This window comes from Aplysia californica, unplaced genomic scaffold, assembly GCF_000002075.1.
Source record: "Aplysia californica isolate F4 #8 unplaced genomic scaffold, AplCal3.0 scaffold00259, whole genome shotgun sequence".
Taxonomy (NCBI): Eukaryota; Metazoa; Mollusca; class Gastropoda; order Aplysiida; family Aplysiidae; genus Aplysia; species Aplysia californica.
Window position 1 is genome coordinate 912,719 of NW_004797529.1, and position 16,160 is coordinate 928,878.

At 39.5% G+C, this 16,160-nt stretch overlaps 1 protein-coding gene across 4 annotated transcripts in view; it reads left to right on the top strand.

Moving 5' to 3' along the window:
* LOC101846821 (aminopeptidase B) overlaps positions 1-10,620 on the top strand; it is a gene marked incomplete in the record, with an annotated part of 25,442 nt that extends 14,822 nt beyond the window's left edge. For all 4 annotated transcript variants that reach the window (XM_013083876.2, XM_013083875.2, XM_013083879.2 and 1 more), the window contains 6 exon segments: positions 948-1,127; positions 2,879-2,955; positions 4,867-5,002; positions 7,251-7,400; positions 8,768-8,852; positions 9,689-10,620. In XM_013083876.2, the coding sequence (XP_012939330.1) occupies positions 948-1,127; positions 2,879-2,955; positions 4,867-5,002; positions 7,251-7,400; positions 8,768-8,852; positions 9,689-9,852 (792 nt within the window).
* Between the last annotated feature and the right edge of the window lie 5,540 nt (positions 10,621-16,160).

Sequence of the window (16,160 nt, forward strand, 5' to 3'; positions counted from 1 at the left end):
CACACACACACACACACACACACACACACACACACACACACTCACACAGAGACCTTTCCTTTGTGAGTTTTTGAACACACCGTGTGTGTATCAAAAAAGAAAAAAAAAAAATTCCCAAGAGGGGAAATTATGGGAAGTGGCCTTTCCGTTTGTACAGGTGGATTGTCTTATACAGTTGGCCCGTTAGAGCAGGTACGACTATTTTTATGCCCAGAAAAACGAGTCACTTCAACGGTTTTTACTCTTGTCAAACATGTCAAGCTGAGTCGAATGGAGTTACTGTGCATTCAGACCAAAGATCCACGTCTTTCCTTCACAATGATAATATATAACTTCTTTTATAGTGCATTTCCACTTGGAAAGTGCTCCGTGCATTTTGGTAAGATTTTTACAGTAGTACAAAAACACAGTGTCATATGTGATCGATTCAAGCCCCCCCCCCCCCTCTCTCTCAGCCCCCCCCCCTCCTCTCTCTCTCTCTCTATCTCTCTCTCTCTCTCTCTCTCTCTGTCTGTCTCTCTCTTTCTCTCTCTCCCACACACACGGTCAGACACATACACACACACACTCACACAAACACTCAAACACACGCACACACACGCACACACACACACACACGAACACACACACACACGAACACTTTCTCTCACTCTCTTTCTCTCCAGTTTTACGAATATATTGATCAGAAATTCTAAAAATATGCCTCAGCAAAAAGTTTCACCTATCTATATGACTGCTTCGGCATGAAGCTAAAGCTAAAGCTAAATCTAAAGCTAAGAACATCTATCGTTCATTTCTCCCCTTCTTCTTTTTTTATGTTTGTTACTCTCTTGTAACACCTCTAATCTTCTGGCGCTCATATGACCTTATTATGCAGTTGCGAGCGCCGTAAAACCTTTACTAAAACTAAACTAAACTAAAGCTAAAAGTAGCTTGCTTTCATCCAGGACCACCCGTTGACCAAGCTGAGAGTGGTCATCGACAGAGGCGTGGACCCAGACGATACGTATAACGAGACGCCGTACGAGAAAGGTTTCTGCTTCCTGTCCTACTTGTGCAGTCTCGTGGGCAGTGTCGAAGTTTTTGACGTGTTCCTCAAAGCGTATGTGGACAAGTTTAAGTACAAGGTAGATTTTTCTTTTCTGTTCTTTTTCATATGTGCAACGACGCAGTGGAATCAGGCGCTCGTCAATTTTGGGGCATACAGAGTTATTGATGGTATCATCTTAAAGCCTATCCATTTGCCTGGCTTTTGAGCGAAGAAGTATCCAGTTATCTTTTGAACTAGTCAAGATATTGGCAATTGAAGGAGGTGGGAGTTGCTTGGTTCCAGGGGTAAAATTAGTGACAAAATGGCCAGCAAAGTTTCGTTATTTCCTTAGCTTGAGAGTCCGTGGAAACTGAAAATTTACATCTTTTATGCCTTTAATCAACGTTTTTCAGTAAAATCCACACAGAAACGTGTTCTTTATTAGGCACGAAAGGTGTTGAGCCCCCCAAAAAAATTGGATAAAAATTCCAAAATACTGCGGGAAAATGCCTGTTTCTTCACTTTCAGTATTTTAACTAGCTCCTGATTTCACCACACTGCCTCACATATATAATGGGTTCTGGAGAGGTGCTGAAATTGCTTTTCTCTTTCCTTTTCCTATGTGTAACTAATTAGTCTCTTCGTCTTTGGGTCAGTAAGAGACATCACAAAACTATAGATATATAAATGCCTTGAAAATGACACAAGAAATATACATGTATATCTTCACATTTTGCGATACCAGAGTTAATGATAATGATGATAATAATAGTAATAATATTAATAGTAATGATAATAATAATGATAATAATAATAATAATAATAAGAGTAAATAGCATTTATGCTGCATATTTTCATTTTCTAAAAAATGCTCAATTTGCAACACCGTCAAAGAGATGTTACATGTACAAATTACTTGACGGCTGTATATGTAGAAAAATTTGCAGTTTCTCAGGATACGTCAGCTTTGGAAGTCACCAAACTTAGACGTCCATTTTTGTACCTCTAAAATTAGGCGACCCCCCCCCCCCCCGCCCCCTCTTCAATCGCAAATATCTCGATTTCTGTTCAAGATAGATGAGTATTTTTTTATTCATTAAAAGCAAAACAAGAGAAAAAGCTTTAAGATGTTGTCAGTAACTCGGAATGCCCCAAAATTGAATATATATATATATATATATATATATATATTTCTTGTGTTGCCTTTCCGGCTATAGTTTTGTGACCTCTCTAGTCTAGTGATGTAGCCTCTTGCAGATTCAGTAATCTCTTGTGTTAATGATGGCGTGTTAGTTGTCTAGCTTTTTGTCACTTTTTTTTCATATTTCCTCCATTCATGCGTAAACTTAAAAAAAAAAATCTACTTTCCTTGACATATTGATTGAATGACTATTTGATTAATGGGTAGTTACATTTGCTGATTGCTTAATTTTGTGCAGTTGGGAATGAACGTTTTGTGTGTCCTTTAACTTAATTTATTCGGGGCTTGATTTTTATTCAGCAGTTGAAACCGTTCAGGCATGATTAATTTGTAACCCCGTGAATCGTTTTGAAGGTATGGAATTGGAATGACTTCTACAGATAGTGTGGTAAACTTTGTGGTAGTGGATGGTGTAGGAAATATTTAGTTACATATTATACATCATAGGTAAGGCACTTGAGTGTTGATGTTCATGGGTGTTGCTGAAGCTATAGAATGGAAGTCATGAACCAAACTTTGGATATACCGTGGATATGTCCAAGTGGGTTCCCCAAAAGTTATAGATGTATTGACGATACATCCCTGAAAATTGAAAGTTTTTGGGTTTTTATTTTTGATTTGTTTCCTCTTTGTTTTCTGAAATCCAGAGTGTTCTGTCTGAAGACTTTTTCGATTTCTTCTTGGAGTACTTTCCACGTCTGAGAGATGAGAAAGTGGATGAAAAGTAAGTCGGTTCAGCAGTTAGTGAGTTCTGTCACTCTTTTCTCATAGAAGAGTTCTGTGTAGAAAGACAAGGTCAGTGGCGATAATTTATGATAATTTCTATGGTCAGTTCAAGACTTATCAAGCCATGTTTTCTCAAAAATTTTCTTTAAATAATGTCTTTTTTTTGGTTTTAAGTTAGGTCTTCTTTTATGTTGGTTTTGTTTAGCGGTTGAGAGCTGTAGAAGTTTCTCATTCCTTCTTTTCATCTTAAATTTTAAAAAATAAATATTTTATAACTTTTTAATGTTTTTAAAAATTTTTTTTGTTGCAACATTACATCTTCAGCTCTCTGAGGTTAGGCTACTGGACTTGTATTTGTGAGATTGCGAGTTTGGGGTTTCGAGCCTCTGCTCGGTCTGACATTGTGTCCTTGGGAAAGGCACTTTACATGAACTTCCCGCTTGGCTCTGTCCTTTCAGATGAACTGGGAAATGACGCCTATTAAATAACCTAACAATATTGATAAGGACGTTAAACCTATAGCATTTATTATTTTCATCTCTCTGAGATCGGCATAAGGAGTCTCAAGTACCTGGGTCACGCTATCCGAAATGTATAAACTGACCTAATTACAACTGTCCTGCATGGTCAAGTCGAGGCAAAGAGACAAAAGGGGAAGACTGCCTACATCGTTCATACATAAACGACGTTCAATCCAACAGAGGTCTACAAGTTTATGAAATAATACGTCAAAGCAGAGAGGGGATAGACAGAGGCCTGTTGTGACGAGGGGGTGGGGCACCAACAGACGGACACAAATGTGAGGCAGCGTGGTGAAATTAGGCGCTTGTCAGAACACAGATATTGGAGAAACAGGCATTTTTCCGCCAGTTTGGAAATTTGTTATCAAATTTTCGTTTTTTGGCTCAACCTCTTTTATGTCAGTATAAAAACACATTTTCATGAAAAACATTGATTAAAAGCACAACAGCTTTTAGAGTTACCAAACTTTGGCGGCCATTTTCTCACTAATTTCATCACTGAAACTGGACGCCCTCACTTCCTTCAATTGCAAATATCTTGACTTCTATTCAACATAGATGGATATTTTTTCACCAAAATGAAGGCAAATGAACAGGCTTTAAGTTGATACAATAGCTCCATACGCCCTAAAATTGACGAGCGCCTGATTTCGAAGCGTCGTGGCACATATATTATTATAACAATAGTTAGTCCATCAACATCTGACAATGACCAACGCATCTGCAGAGTAGAATGTTTCTTTAGTGAAACAACCAGGGGTTAGACGACTTATGGCTTCTACTATGGCCAATCAGATCAGTTGTGACTGTTTGCCTCAGTTTGAGTGTATTTCAAAAGCTTCCTTTCCCCTCATGAATGTGCTCAGCTTACAGACTTCTTTTGGCTTCAGCATTTTCAAATGATAAATGACGACAGGTGTACTGCGTCTTCAAAACCGCCTCACGTTTGTTTTAGAAGAGGAGTTGATATAGAGAGAAACTGTCTGCCATCAAATGCAGAAAGTAAAAATAGATAAAAATAAATAGCTTTTGTATAGCGCATATTCCTGTTCTGCAGCAAGCTCTATGCGCTTTATAGCTATTATTAACCAAGCAGACTTTAGAACACTCGAAAAACTTTGGATTTCACACGTTAAAACATTGACAAACTGACGAGATATTTCATTAATAATAACTTGGCTCCCATTCCCACCTGGTTGAAGTCTGGAAAATTTGTGTTAAGTGCCTTTCCGAAAGACACAAAATCAGGCCCTTGATGGGATTTGAACGCATGACTTTACAGTTGAGAGCCGACTACGGATGAGTTTATGTCGTTAGGGTAGAGGAAAAAGAAAGATAAACTCATCCGAAGACCAGCACTGCCAATGACTTGTTTGCTATTTCCACAGGCCGGGGTTGGAGTTTGTGGCGACGTGGCTGAACAAGCCAGGCCGATCTCCGTACTGCCCGGACCTCTCGGACAAGAAAGAGCTGACGGCTGAGGCAGAGAGGGCCGCAGAGATCATCTGTGACGGTCGCAGGAAGGTCAGAGACTGCTTCCTTGTTTTAGTTTTAGTAGAGTTTTTACAGCGCTTGCAACTGCATAAGGTCATAAGAGCGCCAAGGGGTGGATGTCAACAAAGAAGCCGAAACAAAGAATCAGGCTTACTCTGCTCACCTCTCTAGCTTCAACAGCATAAAGTCTGCTTCGACTATCGAGGCACCCCGGAAATAGCAGGTCACAAGAGAGGGACAAACATACAAAAAAAGTAGAGGAAAATGACGATAGTAAGGATGAGGAAGGAAAAAGCAGCAGTTCCCCCTATGTTGTTCTGGCGCAGTATGAGCTTGACATTGATGAATCAGCCCATTTACAATTCTACTGAGCATAAGAACATGTTAATCCCTCCCCCCCCCCCAACTTTTCTCCCTTCATGGTGGAAAATTTCGCTAGTCCCGACGATCAAATCGAACCGAACTGATCTTGCCAATGGGCACTGGGTATTACAATAAGCAGTCTGTTTGGACTTGGATATTACCAGGCCTGACAAGTTTTCTGATACAGTCGGAGCTCTTTGATTTTTTATATTTTTTTTGGCCCTTTGAAGAACCTCGATCGGATTTGCCTTAAAATATATATATATATTTTTTTGAATTCTTGAATTTAATTTTCATCAGCTGTCTGCAACTTATCATAAATGACGTGGAAATACACTGGTTTATTCACAATATTTGAGTGACTTACTCGTATCATTAATGACGTGAAAATACCCATTTTTATTTGCGTTTATTTGCAATACATATCCATTTCCTACTTTCAGCTTGTAAACCTTATTTTAATCTGCTAGGGTGGGTGGTTGGCGGGTGTTCTGGTGTGGTTTGCTTCTTCTTTCCTATGAAACATCTATTGTCCTTATCTCCCCTTCTTCTTTTTTATGTTTGTTACTCTCTTGTAACACCTGTAATCTTCTGGCGCTCATATGAGCTTTTGCAGTTGCGAGCGCCGTAAAACTCTTACAAAAACAAACGATTTGCTGGGGTTCTGGAGACTCAGATTTTTTCCCCCAAACTCCAACAATTTGATGATAATAATAATAATAATAATAATAATAATAAGAGCATTTGTATCCCACCTTTCCCCACAACATGGGCCCAAGGCGTACATAGGAGATTAGAAAGGCATTCATACTAACACCATACAAATTCGTCATGTGCGCACATTTTGACAGCAACATTCTTTCAGACAATAAAAAATGCTCATACAAAAAGGCAAGGTACTGTCCGTTAATTAAAATATTTCTTAAATAGATGTGTTTTGAGTCCCCTTTTGAAGGCATCAAATTTTATTTCGCTCCTCAAATCATGAGAGGGAGTGTTCTAAACTGTTGGCCCAGAAAAAGAAAAAGCTCTCTCATTTGTAGGTGGTATTCTGAGGGAAACTCCTATTTTCAGTTATGGCGTTATTGGTAGGTTTGTACTGATTTAACCCCCCCCCCCCCCCCCCCCTGCAGTTCTTTCCTTTAAATGTCAAAGAGAAATGTTCATGATTTTAGGAGACTGTAAATGTGATTTTTTTTTCTTTTAGCAATATTAATAATAATAATAATAAATAGCATTTGTATAGTGCATATCCCCGCTCTACAGCAGGCTCTATGCGCTTTACGCTATATTACTGTCAGGACATTGTATTCCACTCAGTGTGGATTGGCAGGTTTGAAGCAGCTGGCCTTAGAAATGGTCTAAATTGGGTTGATCGTGATGTAAAACATTCACCATCATAACAATTCCACTGACTCTGTGTGTGTGTGTGTGTGTGTGAGAGAGAGAGAGAGAGAGAGAGAGAGAGAGAGAGAGAGAGAGATAGTGAGTACGTTTGTGTGTTGACCAGGGCATGTACGTATTTACCACGCTGCTGCAAATTTGCTTTGCGGAAATCAGTTAACTCGGACCTCACCTCTTCTCACCTCACCTCACATCACCACATCAAACCTCATCTCATCCCATCTCACATCACCTCACCTCACCTCGCCTCACCTCTCCTTTTTTTTCTCTTCTTATCTCATCTCACCGCATCTCACCTCACTTCATCACACCTCACCTCGCCTCACCTCACCTTGCCTCACCTCACCTCACCTCACCTCATCACACCTCACCTTACCTCACCTCACCTCTTCTCACCTCTTCTCATCTCTTCTTATCTCATCTCACCGCATCTCACCTCACCTCATCACTCCTCACCTTACCTCACCTCACCTCTTCTCATCTCTTCTCACCTCACCTCACCTCTTCACAGGGCAGTGAGGCCCCAGACATGAGCCTGTGGAAAGCGTACTCGGTCCTGTACTTCCTTGACGAGGTGGCCAGCAAGTCTCCCCTGCCCGCCGGCTGCATGAAAAAGCTGGCAGACACTTATCCTTTCTTGTCTGCCTCTCACAACTCAGAGGTGAGCTTCTTGCCAGAAGTTGTCGTGTGTGCGGCCTCCTCCTTTGTATGTTTCGCCGGCAAGCTGTAATAAAAATAAATAATATTGAATAGCATTTTATAGCACATATCCCCGCTCGACAGCAAGCTCTATTTTTTTTACACTATATTATTAATTACCCCAGCAGACCCAAGAATATTCAGAAGTATTCTCAGTTTCCTGGGAAGCAAACAGTGCAAGCAGCTGATTAAGCGCTCAAACACTAACAAATTAAAAAGGTTGGTGGTTGGCGGGTGCACTAGTGAGGTTTGCTCCTTCTTTCCTACAAAAAATCTATCGTCTCCATCTCCCCTCCTTCTTTTTCTTGATTGTTACCCTCTTGTAACACCTCTAATCTTCGGCACTTATATGACCTTATTGTGTTGCAAGTGCCGTAAAACTCCTACTAAACTAAACTAAACTAACAAGATCTTTCACTGTTCATATGTACGAAGCTCAGAAAGAAAAATTTTTTTATGAAAGAGGAAAAAAGAACTGCTTCTTTCTTTTAACAATTATACGTACATTATGTTTATTTTTTTCTTGCATTTGTCAACATGTGGAATTTGAATTTGGACAAAATATTTTCTTGAGCACATGCAACAAATATCACTGATGAAGAAACTGCGAGTACAACAAATATTTTCAAAATTTTGGGCTCAGTTCATCTGAAAAGCTAGCAGATGGTTTGTTCAGTTCCATCTGACATCTCTTGAGGAGTTTCCAATACCTTAATTGGTTACACAAACAGAAATACAAAAGCAGACTTGATGACAACAGTCACGCATCGTCGTGAAGTAGAGGCCTTTTGCTGACATTTTAAGACAATAATATGGCTAGAATTACCATCTTTATGCTGATGACACTCAGATTTATAAGTCTATTGATTCTGATTAAATGTCGCTTTTAGTCTATCCACTGAGTGATCTATCTATCTAGGAATTGAAAATATGGATGACCAGTAATAAATTGAAGCTGAATGATGCCAAGGCTAAAATATTGTTGAGAGTGAAAATACAAAAGCCATTAGAAATCTCCAAATTGACATCAATAGTCATACCATTTGTTCAAAAAGAAATCTTAAGAACCTTTAGGGGTTCAGTTAGTTTATGATACGTCTATGTCCTCCCAAATTAGCCAACTCAGCAAAAGTATCTATCTTTAGCTTTAAAAAATTGGCAGTGTACGAAATTACTTAACTATAGCAGCAGCCAAGACTGCAGAAAAGCACTGATTTGAGCAAAATTGGATTACTGTCATTTGTAAAGAAAGAATGACGGCTATATGTCTGTTGTATTATCTCTAATGAGTATAGAATTCGTAAGAAATTCTCCTCTTTCTCCTTTCAGATCTTGTTGAGATGGTGTGAGGTGGTGATCAAAAATGATGCTGGAAATTTCTTCCAGGACGTCAGATCTTTCATGAAAAGCCAAGGTCAGTCTTTCTTCTCGTAGTTCATGCTTTTTTGTTTGTTTTGTTGTTCAATGGAGTCCACTTTGACTGGACTCTGTGGGACCGCCGGATCCATCCATCCATCTGCCCATCTGTCTGTCTGTCTGTCTGTCTGTCTGTCTGTCCGCCTGTCTGTCTGTCTGTCTGTCTGTCTGTCTGTCTATCTGTCTGTCCGTCTGTCTGTCTGTCTGTCTGTCTGTCTGTCTGTCTGTCTGTCTCTCTGTCTGTCTGTCTGTCTGTCTGTCTGTCTATCTATCTGTCTATCTATCTATCCAGGGAAGCTCAAGTACACCAAGCCACTGTACTCAGAGATGTCGCCTGTCTGTCTGTCTGTCTGTCTGTCTGTCTGTCTGTCTGTCTGTCCGTCTGTCTGTCTGTTTGTCTATCTATCTATCTATCTATCTATCTATCTATCTATCTATCTATCTATCTATCTATCTATCTAAGCTCAAGTACACGAAGCCACTGTACTCAGAGATGTCGCCTATCTGTCTGTCTGTCTGTCTGTCTGTCTGTCTGTCTGTCTGTCTGTCTGTCTGTCTGTCTGTCTGTCTGTCTGTCTGTCTGTCTGTCTGTCTGTCTGTCTATCTATCTATCTATCTATCTATCTAAGCTCAAGTACACAAAGCCGCTTTACTCGGAGATGTCGCCTATCTATCTATCTACCAACCTACCTACCTACCTACCTACCTACCTACCTACCTACCTACCTACCTACCTACCTACATACCTACCTACCTACCTATCTACCTACCTACCTACCTACCTATCTATCTATCTATCTATCTATCTATCTATCTATCTATCTATCTATCCAGGGAAGCTCAAGTACACAAAGCCGCTGTACTCGGAGATGACACGAGGTTCAGACGCCGTGAGACATCTGGCCGTGGAGATTTTCCGCGAGACGAGAGAGTCACTTCACGTCCAGGTGCGAGAGTATGTGGCCTCTCTCCTCAAGGACGCCGGACTTTTGGTCTGATGGCTCCGAAGACGTTTACGTAAGCGGGAGGGGGGGGGATGAACGAGTTCAGGTTTACACTTAAACCAAACACATGTTGATTACATGGCGTTAAGAGAAATTATGTCGCAGCGTTATGAAATCAGGCAGTCGTCAAATTAATTAAAATGAAGAAATTGACATTTTTTTTCTCCCGCTTTGCAATTTTGTTCGATTTTTTAATTTTGGGATCAGCACATTTTCTATCCCTTTGAAAACATATTTCTGTTTGCATGTTATTTTTTTTTTGAAAAACTTGATCAAAGGCACAACAAATGTAAATATTTGCCGTTTCCAAAGACACTCTAGCTTTAGAAATCCCCTAACTTTGGCAGTTATTTCTTCTCTAAATTTACCCCTGAACATATGCGACCCCATATCCTTCAATTTTAAATATCTAACCTTCTATTCAAGGTAGATGGACATATTTTTCGTCAAAAGCAAAGCAAATAAACAAGCTTTTAGACCATACCCATAGCTCCATGTGCCCACAAATTGACGAGGGTCTGATTGCAAAGTGTTGGGTCACAATTTTTTAATTTTCACACCCTTGTGCAGATGCACTGCTGTTAAGGGTCAAACCACCATAATTTTAGTTTCAGAACAGATGTATAGCCGCTAAAACCGTCGCAAATTAGTAACAGTTGAGCCTGCTCTCACAGCCACGTGTATAGAACAAGACAATCACCACATGTGGCGTCGGTGGCCCAGTGGTTAGGCTCTTGGACTCGCAACTGTAAGGTCGTGGGTTCGAATCCCGTCAGGGGCCCGACGTTGTGTCCTTGGAAAAGGCACTTTGCACCAATTTTCCTCACTTTACCCAGGTGGGAATGGGTACCCGGCTATAGACAGCGAAAGATCTTGTCAGTTTGTTAGTGTTTGAGCGCTTAATCAGCTGCTTGCTTGGTATGCTTCCCGGGAAACTGAGAATGTTTCTGAGTGTTCTATGGTCTGCTGGGGTAATAATATAGTGTAAAGCGCATAGAGCCTGCTGTTGAGCGGGGATATGCGCTATACAAATGCTATTTATTATTTATTATATTATTATTACACGTACTAATGGCCACTTTCCATTTTTTCCACCTTGCAGTTGGTTTTTTTTTAAACATTCAAATAATACTGTGTATAAGACAGCCACCTATTTAAGATGGCCATGTTTCTCCTTGACTTTGGGTGGCCATCTTAGACAATGTTGGCTGTCTTAGAGAGTTCGAGTGGCAGAGTGAGTTGTAGCTGCTTCCATGCTGGTGACCGGTACGTGGCACCTGGGTCTGAGAGATGAGATACGGGTGTAACAAAGTCAAGTGAAGATTTTTCCTTTTTACAAAGCAGTGTGTTGTGATAATGAGTGCAGAAGTTGTGTTTGTTTTGCATGTGTGAGGAATGGTGTGTCGTCGTTTGATTTGACATGGATTTTTATGAACATTTTACTGGCGTCTGGTGTGTAGCGGTTAGCTGTTTGGCTGTGAAGTGTAGGAGACTGGAGATCAGTTCCAGAGCGAGGAGAATATTTAATTGAGTATCTCTTGTCTTTCTGCTGAGGTATTATTGGATCCCTCCCAGCCTGGGTTTGCCCTGCACTGACAGGCAGGGTGAGAAGCCCGCCTCCTAAATGATCTTACTTGTTTCAGTTGGGGTGTTAAAACATGTGCAGTACAGTCCATTTAGAACAGCCTCTGTCAGTACAGGAACTTGGATATAACGGTGATAAAACCAAATTCCTGTGTGGTTTTTTTCTCTATAAGTGTAAGTAATATGAACCTGGCTATATATCAGGCTTCAATTTGCGCTGACTCGGATATAACAGTGACCTTGCTTTCAATCTGTCAAATTATTAAAATTTGTCTCAACCAAGACATTTGGCTTGTTTGTATGATCGCTCACCTATGCACAAACTTTGAAACACATACCTGCCCCCAAAAGAATTTGGGTCACTGATCGATTCCATCTCAGTGTCAGCAAAACAGCCCACTGGAAAATGATCTGTGGTAATTGAATATAATATATGCTGAAGGTGCAATGGTACTGGTAGTTTTCCTTGATAACGGTTATAACAGGTCTCGCTTATAACAGGGAAAAACTGCCGGTCCCGCCTGTTCTGTTATATCCGAGTTTGACTGTACTTAAAACATTTTTTTGGAAAAATTTGTCCTTTTTGAAATCTTTGATGACATTTAAAGTGCCAAAAATGCAAATTCGTATTTACTATTTTCTTTTCTTACCTTTTTTAAATCTTTGATGCCTTTTGAAATGCCAAAAAGTGCTTTTGTTGTCGAGACATTCCATTGAAGAAACTTCTCATTTTGAAATAGTTCTGTAATATTTGCAATAATTCCTTCATCATGTGTTTATCATATATGTTTGAGATGTAGCAGCTTTGGTTGGGTTTTTCTTTTACCTTATTATATAAAACTTGAAATTGAAATAGTGGGTGAAAGGGCATTTGTACATCATGGCCCCTCAAGATCTTGAATTTTCAGTATTATAAGAGAGATCAAATCTTTTTATTCATCCAAATGTCAGCTGAAGTATGATGGCCTTAGAACTGTTTTGTCCAAAGTTCACTCTATACTTAACTTCAGTATACTGTGGAAGACTCTATACTTCAGTATACTGTGGACGACTCTATACTTCAGTATACTGTGGACGACTCTATACTTCAGTACACTGTGGACGACTCTATACTTCAGTATACTCTATACTTCAGTATACTGTGGACAACTCTATATACTTTTCAGTACACTGTGGACGACTCTATACTTCAGTACACTGTGGACGACTCTATACTTCAGTACACTGTGGACAACTCTATACTTCAGTACACTGTGGACGACTCTATACTTCAGTATACTGTGGACAACTCTATATACTTCAGTCCCCCTCGGGTAGTGCCTCTGACTGTAGTGTCTTTAGGCCATTCCCAAAGGGGGGGACATTTCTCGTTCAAGCACAGTAGAATTGTAAATGGGCTGATTCTTGTCACGCTCATAACTGTGCCTGATCTACTACAGGGAACTGCTGCTTTTTCTTTCCTGATCCTTACTATTGTCATTTTCCTCAGCTTCTTTTGTATGTTTGTCCCTCTCTTTTGACCTGCTATTTCCGGGGTGCCTTGATAGTCGAAGCAGACCGTGTGCTGTTGAAGCTAGAGAGGTGAGTAGAATAAGTCTGATTCCCTGTAAAGACTTCTCTGTTGACACCCACCCCTTGGCGCTCATATGATCTTATGCAGTTGCGAGCGCCGTAAAACCCTCTACTATTAAAAAACCCCCAAAACAACAACTTCAGTACACTTTGGACATAATAGTTCTGAGGCGATGATATGTTTATACATGTATATATATATATATGTGAGGCAGTGTGGTGGAATCAGGCTCTCGTCAATTCTTGGACATGTAGAGTTATTGGAATCATCTGAAAGCTTGTTCACTTGTTTTTATTTGGATGAAAAAAATATCCATTTATCTTGAATACAAGTCGAGATATTTGCGAATGAAGGAGGTGGGGGTCACCTGTTTTCAGAGGTAAAATTAGTGAGAAAATGGCCGCCAAAGACTAGTTACTGAAAATTTACATTTTTTGTGCCTTTAATCAACGTTTTTCAGAAAAGTCCATACAGAAATGTGTTTTTTAATGGGCATGAAAGGTGTTGAGCCCAAAAACAAAAATTTGATAAAAATTCACAAGCCTGTGGAAAAATGCAAGTTTCTTCACCTGGATTATTTTGACGAGAGCCTGATTCCACCATGCTGCCTCACATATATATTTTGAGTCGGGACACAATGTACTGTTTATATGTTGCCCTTGTATTTGTAAAGCACCCAGAGCCAGTGTTCTTTAGCATAATATTATTACTGTTATGAATGAATAACTTGTTTGTTTGTTTTTTTTCTTTCAAGTTCTTGACTTTGAGTTGCTTTTCGAGCATGCTTTTCATCGCTCTGTCAGATTTTTATTGCATTATTTTATTGTGAAGTGCCTAGAAGCTTCAAGGATTGGGCGCTGTAGAAGTGATCTTTATTTTTATTGTTTGTATTATTATTCTATGAAAGTGGACTCTTGATATCTAAAGATTGAAAAGTCTCTCTTATTTGATATTGAAATATGTGAGTCAGCGTGGTGGAAGCAGGCTCTCGTCAAAATAATAAAAATTAAGAATTATTGCATTTTTCCGCAGGTTTGTGAATTTTTATTAAATTTTTGTTTTTGGCTCAACACCTTTTATGCCCATTAAAGAACTCATTTCTGTGTGGATTTTTCTGAAAAACGTTGATTAAAGGCACAGAAATGTGAGAAAATGTAAATTTTTAGTTACCACGGACTCTTAAGCTAAGGAAATAACTAACCTTTGGCAGCCATTTTCTCACTAATTTTACCTCTAAAAACAAGTGACCCCCACCTCCTTCTTTTGTAAATATCTCTTGTATTCAAGATAAATGGATACTTTTTTCATCCAAATAAAGACAGGTAAACAAGATACCAATAACTCTACATGCCCCAAAATTGACGAGAGCCTGATTCCACCACGCTACCTCACATATAATAACGACATCAAACTTTTGAGGAAAGAATGTTATGTGCTGCTTGCACATAATATAGTGAGGAGTTTTTGCTTTGTGCTTTTAGTGCTTCTTTTCACTAGAGAGGAACTTTTTAATGTAGTTTTAGTAAGAGTACACATATAGAGGTCATCTAAATGATGAAGAAGTGTTACTAGAAAAATAACATACAAAGTGTTACTAGAAAAGTAACATACAAACACAAGAAGGGATAGAGAGGAGGGTGAATCATGTAGATGTTTGATAGGAAAAAAGAAGCAAACCACACCAGAGCACCCGCCAACCACCCAAGACGCAAACTTTTTAAGGAGGGGAATGGCTGTGTGGGTGGGAGAGGGGATGGAAGGGGGGGGGAGGGCGAAGAGGTGCGAGGGTGGGTAGGGTGGGGTTGGAGTGAATGAAGGGAGGGGATGGTATGGCGACAAGATGACAGCAGATCCATGACCGACTTGGAGCTGGTAAATGCAACACAGCTGAAATGTGCTCACAGCACTTTTGTGATGTCTCAATATGTGAGGACAAAATGAGCCACCTCTCGCAATCCCCAAAAGGAGATATTGTCCAAAAAACGACATTAAGGTCAAATTTGTAGATTTTTCTACTGATGCCATATTCTTTAACTATAATTTGTCTTTTATTATTGCATTCTTATATATCATAAAAATATAAGCGTGATGTATCTATTTCTTTAAGGCTTGAATCCGAGAGGTAACTCATTTTTGTCAGCACGCTTCACATATCAATTTGTACTGACATAATTCGAACGGACACATATCGCCGGCCGGCTGTTCCGATGTGCTAAGCCCAACATTTTGAATTTTTAAGATAAGAGTTTTATAATATGTGAGTGCGGTGAAATCAAGCGCTTGTCAAAATAATTAAATAATGAAAGTAAAGAAACTGACTCTTTTCCACTGGTTTTGCAATTTTTATCGAAATTTTGATTTTTGGCTCTACACCTTCTATGTCTATCTAAGAATCTATTTCAGTGTGAATTATACTGAGAAAATTTGATTAAAGGCACAGAAATTGTACAGTTTCCATAGACTACGAGGCTGTGTAAATAACCAACCAAACTTAAGCAGCCGTTTTTTAAAACAATTTTACCTCTGAAACCAGGTGACACCCACCTCATTCAATCATAATTATAATATACTCCAGATAAATGGGTGATTCTTTTCATTGTAAGCTAGGCAAATGAAAAGGCTTTAAGGTGATACCAATAACTCCACATGCCCCAAAAATGACGAGCGCCTGATTCCACCGCATCGTGACGCATAATATGGGGTATGGTATCGGTTGCATGTGCTCAAGAAATATTTGGTCAAAATTCAAATTCTGAATGTTGGGAAAAAAAAGTAAGAAAAAAATGGTGTAAAAGAGGAACAATCATGAAAAGAATGTAGATATAACTCTTTTTTTTCTCTCTCCTAAATAAAACTTTTCTTTCTGGGATAGGTACATTTGAACAGTTTGCAGACAAATGTATTCTGTTGTTCTGTTTTGTATGTTTGTGTATGTGTGTTGTTTGTGTGCGTCTCTGAAATATGGTGCATGTACAATAAATGTACCTCTGTCAAACGAGTGTGTACAATAAATGTACCTTTGTCAGACGAGTGTAGCGGGTGGCTGGAGGGTGCCACTGGTACACCATGTTCTTTTTTCTCCCTTTGCTGTTTGTGTATGGATGTAGTAAGTGTGTGTGTGTGTGGGGTGGTGTATGTGGGTGTG